At 44.8% G+C, this 6,000-nt stretch overlaps 1 protein-coding gene across 1 annotated transcript in view; it reads left to right on the top strand.

The window, feature by feature from the left end:
• RNF10 (ring finger protein 10) overlaps positions 1 to 6,000 on the top strand; it is a 268,519-nt gene that overhangs the window by 33,430 nt on the left and 229,089 nt on the right. The window contains exon 2 of the mRNA XM_085636400.1: positions 5,218 to 5,411. Coding sequence (XP_085492526.1) covers positions 5,218 to 5,411 — 194 coding nt within the window. The remainder of the gene's footprint in view (positions 1 to 5,217; positions 5,412 to 6,000) is intronic.

Here is a 6,000-nt window from a genome sequence, read left to right as displayed (position 1 = left end):
AATGGAAGTCAATACTTCCCACTTTAGCCTTGGCTGTTTACCTCCCATCATTTGTGTTCTCAAAGCCTTAAAGTATGGTTTCCTTGGGTTATATGGGATATTTATCAACAGAGCATTCTGAGCAATATTACCATTTTTATTAGCGAGATCCTTCCTGCCATGAACATCGGCATAGCTGTCCAGTAAGTAATGGAATCTGAATGGTTATCTACAGTTCAACCATAGTTTGTTTGCATAAATTCACCTTTGTCTCTAGTAATCTTAATCCTTAGGTATTTAATCTCTGCCATACTCCATTCCAGGGGATAGTCCATTGCGTAATGTTTAACCTTGTCATTAAGGTGGAATATGTGCGATTTACTCCAGTTAATATGTATTCCAGAGTATTCCCCAAATTTGGTAATTTCCTGTAGCATTGGATTTAAATTGTCTTGTGGGTCTTTAAAATATAGGGTTATATCATCCGCATAGTGATATAAGGAGATGTCTGGTGGGATACGGTAGTGCCTGCTCTTTATGGTGTCTGTTTTGCTGCTAGCGGCGCCATTGCTAGAGCAAATATTGGAGATAACTGGCAGCTTTGCCTCGTTCCCCTTGATTGCAAAGCTAGAGGCTCTCGATATAGGCGTTCTAGCCATTTAAGAAAGCCTGGGGGCATTCCCATATGCCAAAGTATTCCCTTGAGGTAATCCCATTATACAGAATCAAATGCCTTAGTGGCATCAAGAAACACTGCCACCGCAGTTATGTCTGGGTCAATGTCTTGAAGGACTGAGATCAGTGTACAGAGGTTAAGTCGCTCGTCCTGGTATAAACCTGGCCTGATCGGGCAATACCAATCTACTCAATAGATTTAACTTATTAGAGAGGGCCTTGGCAAGGATTTTAGTGTCACAATTAATCCATGAAAGTGGTCTAAGATTCGCAGTACTCTGCTGGCTTAACAAGCTTAAGCAATGAGGTGGTTATGGCCTCTCATGGTTAATGGGAGTACACCATCTTCGTTTGCCTCATCAAACAATATTTTTAAAAAGGGGACTAACTTTTCTGCATAGGTTTTTATAAAACTCCACTGGCAGCCCATCAGACCCTGGAGCTTGTCCAGATTTCATTTGCATGTTGGCTACAGTGATTTCATCCTCTTCAATGTCTGCTGCTAGAAACTCTTTGGGCGTCCCTTAGCCAGCCTGGAGCTATCTCTTCTAAGTATAATGGGAGGTTTAGGGGATGTCTCCTCTGTGAGGTGTATAGGCTTGAGTAATATGTCGTGAAAATATGTAAAAGGTTGGTGGTATTTCTGTGGATATCTCCCTCAGTCGTAAATTTCGGTTACATAGTTGAAGAACCTGGGTTGTCTAATGTAATCTGCTATGGCTTTCCCTGGGCGTTCTCCCTCTCCATAACTCTGGGCTTTGATATTTACTTCTGAATTTGCATTCTTGTGCGCTGTCTTTGTACTCAATTTGTCGCTTAGGCTAATTTTTGTGATTCCCTCTGCAGTTGGCTTACTCATTTCCTGTTCTAGGGCTTTTATCTCAGTATCCATCTTGCTAAACTGCACACGAATTTCCCTTCGTATACCCCCACCTCTAGCAATGCATAATCCCCTCATGGTGACCTTAAATGCTTCCCACACCATGATGACTTTCAGCACAGAATCTGTTCAAAGTCTTGTATTTCCTGTCCTATTTCAGCCTTAAATACAGCGTCCAGCAGAGCCATTGGATTTATTCTCCATTTGTTATAGGGAGACTCGCATCCCGGGATGGATAACACCATTTTCACAGGGGAAGGATCAGAATAAGTCCTTGCTAGGTGTTCAGCCTGGTCGCCCCAGTGTCCCATTTCCCTAGAGATTATCCAGTAGTAAAGCCTGGGCCATGTTGAATGAACTGCAGTATAGTGCTTGCCTTCTCTGTTAGGGTGTAATTGTCTCCATGAATCTAGAAGATAGTTATCTGCAATAATCCCTGCCAGCTGTCCCTGTGCTGTGGTACAGTGACGAATGAGATCTATCTAGTGAAGGCACCACAACTGTGTTGAAATCTCCCCCACCCCTCCTCCCCCCTGCGAGGACAAATGTCAACCCTATGGTGGGCATTTTACCACATAATGTAGCAACAAAGTGGGGATCATCCATGTTGGGGCCATAACAGTTTCCAATTGTGGCTGTATGGGACCACAGGCAGCCCCACACGATGCAATGTCGCCCATGCAGGTCAAGGGAGCCTCCTGGTAGAAATGGTGTGTTCTTTTTAATAAGGATCGCTACTCCCTAGGGTATGTGGAGTAAGACTAGAAGCAGCGGTGTGTTGCCCAACGAGCAGCGAAGCTTGGTGATGCGGGAGGGTCTAGGTGTCTCCTGTAACAGAGCAATTTAAATTTGTTTATCCAAATGTCCCTAGATGTATCTTTTATTTGGGTTATTTAACCCTTGATGATTCCAGGACATAGAGTGAAGTTTAGCTAGTGGCCTCGAGCCTGCCATTATCTAATGATACTGATGGATTTAAATTTACCAATATTGCAACTCCATTCAGAGCTGCTGACATGCACTAATCCAAAAATCTGCCTAAAAAAAATGATGCTGTGACTGATACCCCTTACCACCCCCCTCCCCCGTCGACATCCCCAAGTTGTCGGGTATGCATTTTCTTCCCACCATTAACTTTGAATGAAAATGCTGCAGATAGCCTATTTTGCTTGTAAACATCCTGGATATCATATTACATAGAAGAAAAGTAGATGGGGGGGGGGGGGTGTTCTCCTGTGGAGGTGCTACTAAGGGGGCCTACGCCGCCCCTCCTCCCCATTGTCCCGTTAGCGGGGGAGTGCCAATAAATGGAGAGGTATGGGGGGAGTGCCTGGACCTGTATCTATAGCTTGCCATCAAATATAGGGGTATTTGTACATTAGTAAAAAGGGCACCTCATTGGGCATCGAAAGTTCTGAACTCCTCTATCTCCTTGGCCGTGCTGGTGGGGGCATCCTGCCATGTCGGGCTCCCCGCAATCTTCGGAGTCATTTTTGAACAGCGGCAAAGTTGCCGATTCTTCTCAGCTTTGTCTCGTTTAGCCCAGTCACTAGGTGCCCTCTTTAGGGCTTTCAGTCCAATTTTGACAATGGCGAGGAGCATCGGGACCTGTTGGAGTTCGCCTTGGATACTGCACCATGGTTCCCTTTAAAAAAAAAAAAAAAAAAAAAAAATCCTCCACCTGCTGTGGATTCTGGAAGAAGTGCGGTTTCCCTTGGTGGTTGACAAAAAGTCGCGCCAGGTACAACATGGAATAGTCTATTTGGGCTTGCTGAAGTTTCCTTTTAACCAGAATGAACTTTCTTCTGGCTTCTTGCACGGTCAGTGTGAAATCCAGATAAAACGTCAGGGTAGTGTTCTCATATTCTATTTTTTTTCTCGTGCTAGGTGTAGCACCGTGCCCCTATCACGGTAGTTAAGAATTCTGACTGGTGGGTCTTGGCGGCGCCCCAGGGGGAGGTCGCGCTCCCAGTGATCTGTGTGCTCTTTCTATCACCAAGTGCTGTGAAAAGGCTTCGGCGCCGAACACCCCGCATAGTAGACGTTCAATGAAGTCCTCCATACGGCAAGTGTTTGTTGTTTCGGGTAGTCCAAGTATGCGTGCATTATTCCGGCGCCAGCGCGCTTCGAAGTCTTCATTTTGGCTGCGATCACCTTCAGCAGGCGATCCATCTGGAAGAGTTCTTTATTACTCACTGTGGTATCTTCCAGATCAAAAATTCTATTTTAGGCCTCTGATTCTATGGTCATGATTTTCAATCTTATGGACAATGGTGTCCTTACAGGCAGACATGGTTGTCTGTTTTGGACTCGATGGAAGTGAGGCTGTTTTTCATGGTGAGAAGCAAGGATCTCCAATCGTCTTCCTGGTTGTCCAAGGGAGCTTCAGCACCGGCTTGTTCTTCCGACTGCATGCAGGTTGTTTTTCGTGCCTCAAATGGTAGTTTTGACTGCTTTCAGTCCGTTCTTCCCATCTTATCCTGTCTGATCGGGCCTGGCGGTCAGTTCCGGCCGTCGCGCTCACTCTTTTGCTGTTTTGCAGGATGGCAGGCTAGCATGAGGTGGATGGACAGCGTTCCGTCAGGAGTTGCCAAGTGAAGCTGTTCCAGACCCTCGGTCTGTGGTGGTGTGTTCACACTTGTCTGGCGATTAGTGTAGGCGCGTAGATTCAAAGGGGGCTTACCTCGGCATCAGGAGCCAGGCTTGGGTACTGATAATGGGGCTAGTGCTTACTCTTCTAGCCAATCCCCAGTTGCTGGTTTTGTGGCTAGCCTGGATCCCTGTAAAGCCTATTAATTCACTGGGCTGTGGCGAGGTGGCCCTGAGATTAATGATCACCCCAGAATCTTCTTTTTGACCAAGAATGTCTGTGGTGCCCCAAGCTTTTTATGAATAGAGTAAGGAACAATTTTCCTTCATTTGTGGCGTCTATGCCCTACTTCAAGCATCAACGTTCAGTCCTTGCGTTGCCTCTCCCACTGACATCTTTGAAAAGTACGCTCTATAGCCTCAGTTGAAGCACTATCCTAGATCCAAGGGGCCTTGCAGGGCCCAACGTTGCCTCGCAGCGGGCAGTCAGACCCAATAGCTCATCCCCCTCAGCAGTGTGTAAAATCTGGGGGTGACTATCTTTAGCTTCTATAGCAATGTCACTACTCGGTAGTACATGCAATGACAGAGGTAGCGGATAATTATCCATTCATTATTGGTGGGCTTATATCTATTGAAAGGTTTGTTTACGTAATCTCTTGTTCTGTCGCGTACATCTATATATTGCTGGGACGACTGATCTTTTATATATGTACATGCAGTACTTGGAGAATTTTTGCTTCTGTTCTGTCATTGTTCTGCTTGTACTTTAAAGAATCATCAGTGCATTGTTTCTGTGATGGTATTGGAATATTGATAATTTGTCTTATTTGAAAATTTTTTTTTTTAATAGTCGAAATACAAATAAAATAAAGTTCTGCTGCAAGTGGTGCTTATTTTACTGTAGGCCTAATTACAAGCTGGAAGCTTCTCTTCTGAACAGGCGTGTCTATATGGGTAGCAGAGATTTGGCTTGAATACATTGTTGCAAATGCATGATTGACTGTCTAGAATGATATATGTATGCAGTCCTGCACTTTGAGAATTTAGACTGAGGTACATTTGAGCGACTCATGGCCAGTTTTCTTTTTTAGATGGAAAAAATGGAAATGGATCGAAACAACGTTACAATCGCAGGAGAGATAACGCTTATCCTAAAAATGAAAGCATTTCCAGCCAGCCACGCCGCCCCAACACACAGAAAAGCAAAACTTTTAATAAGGCCCCCCCTCAGCGGGGCAGTGATGGAAGCTTCAAGTTTTTCAATAACTATGGTAGACGAGAAGAGGTAAGGGAACTTGCTGATAAAATCGTTACCCAAAGTTCACAACCTTTAAATCCAGAAGGTATTTGTAGTAACGTAAGTTGTGGAAATGAGGTGTTAAACAGCCGCTGCAGGTAAGAGCGGTGGGGCTGGCTGGAAGGGGATTTAGAGAGATGACCATAAGGTCAAATTAAATAAATAAATGTTCCCTTGTGGAAGTCTCTCAAAATCCACCCCCCCCCCCCCCCTCAGCCGGCTTCACCGCTCTTACCTGCAGCGGCCGCGCCTGATGTCAAAACATTGACTTTTGAGTTTCATTTTCAGATGAGGATCTTTTTTCCTTGAAATGTGTAATTTGACTGCAGAGAAAAATGCCATTTTGCAAATGTCTAAAAGGTGGTACAATTTCTTTCAATGTTTTATAGCACTCAAGTGGCTTCTGAGAGCACCAGAAACATTTAGGCTTCTGAGAGCACCAGAAACATTTAGACGTAAACTGAAGAGCATCGCAGCCTGCTTATCGTTCTTCCTTATGAGTTTTACGGGGTCTGGTTTAACAGACTATTGTGTGAAACTCACAGGAAGGACTGTTGCCCAGCTTTTGTGTGCATTG

The sequence above is a fragment of the Triturus cristatus genome, chromosome 11 (assembly GCF_964204655.1).
Source record: "Triturus cristatus chromosome 11, aTriCri1.1, whole genome shotgun sequence".
NCBI classification, from domain to species: domain Eukaryota; kingdom Metazoa; phylum Chordata; class Amphibia; order Caudata; family Salamandridae; genus Triturus; species Triturus cristatus.
The sequence above is the reverse complement of the archived record's forward strand: the minus strand, read 5'-3'. Positions and strand labels throughout refer to the sequence as shown.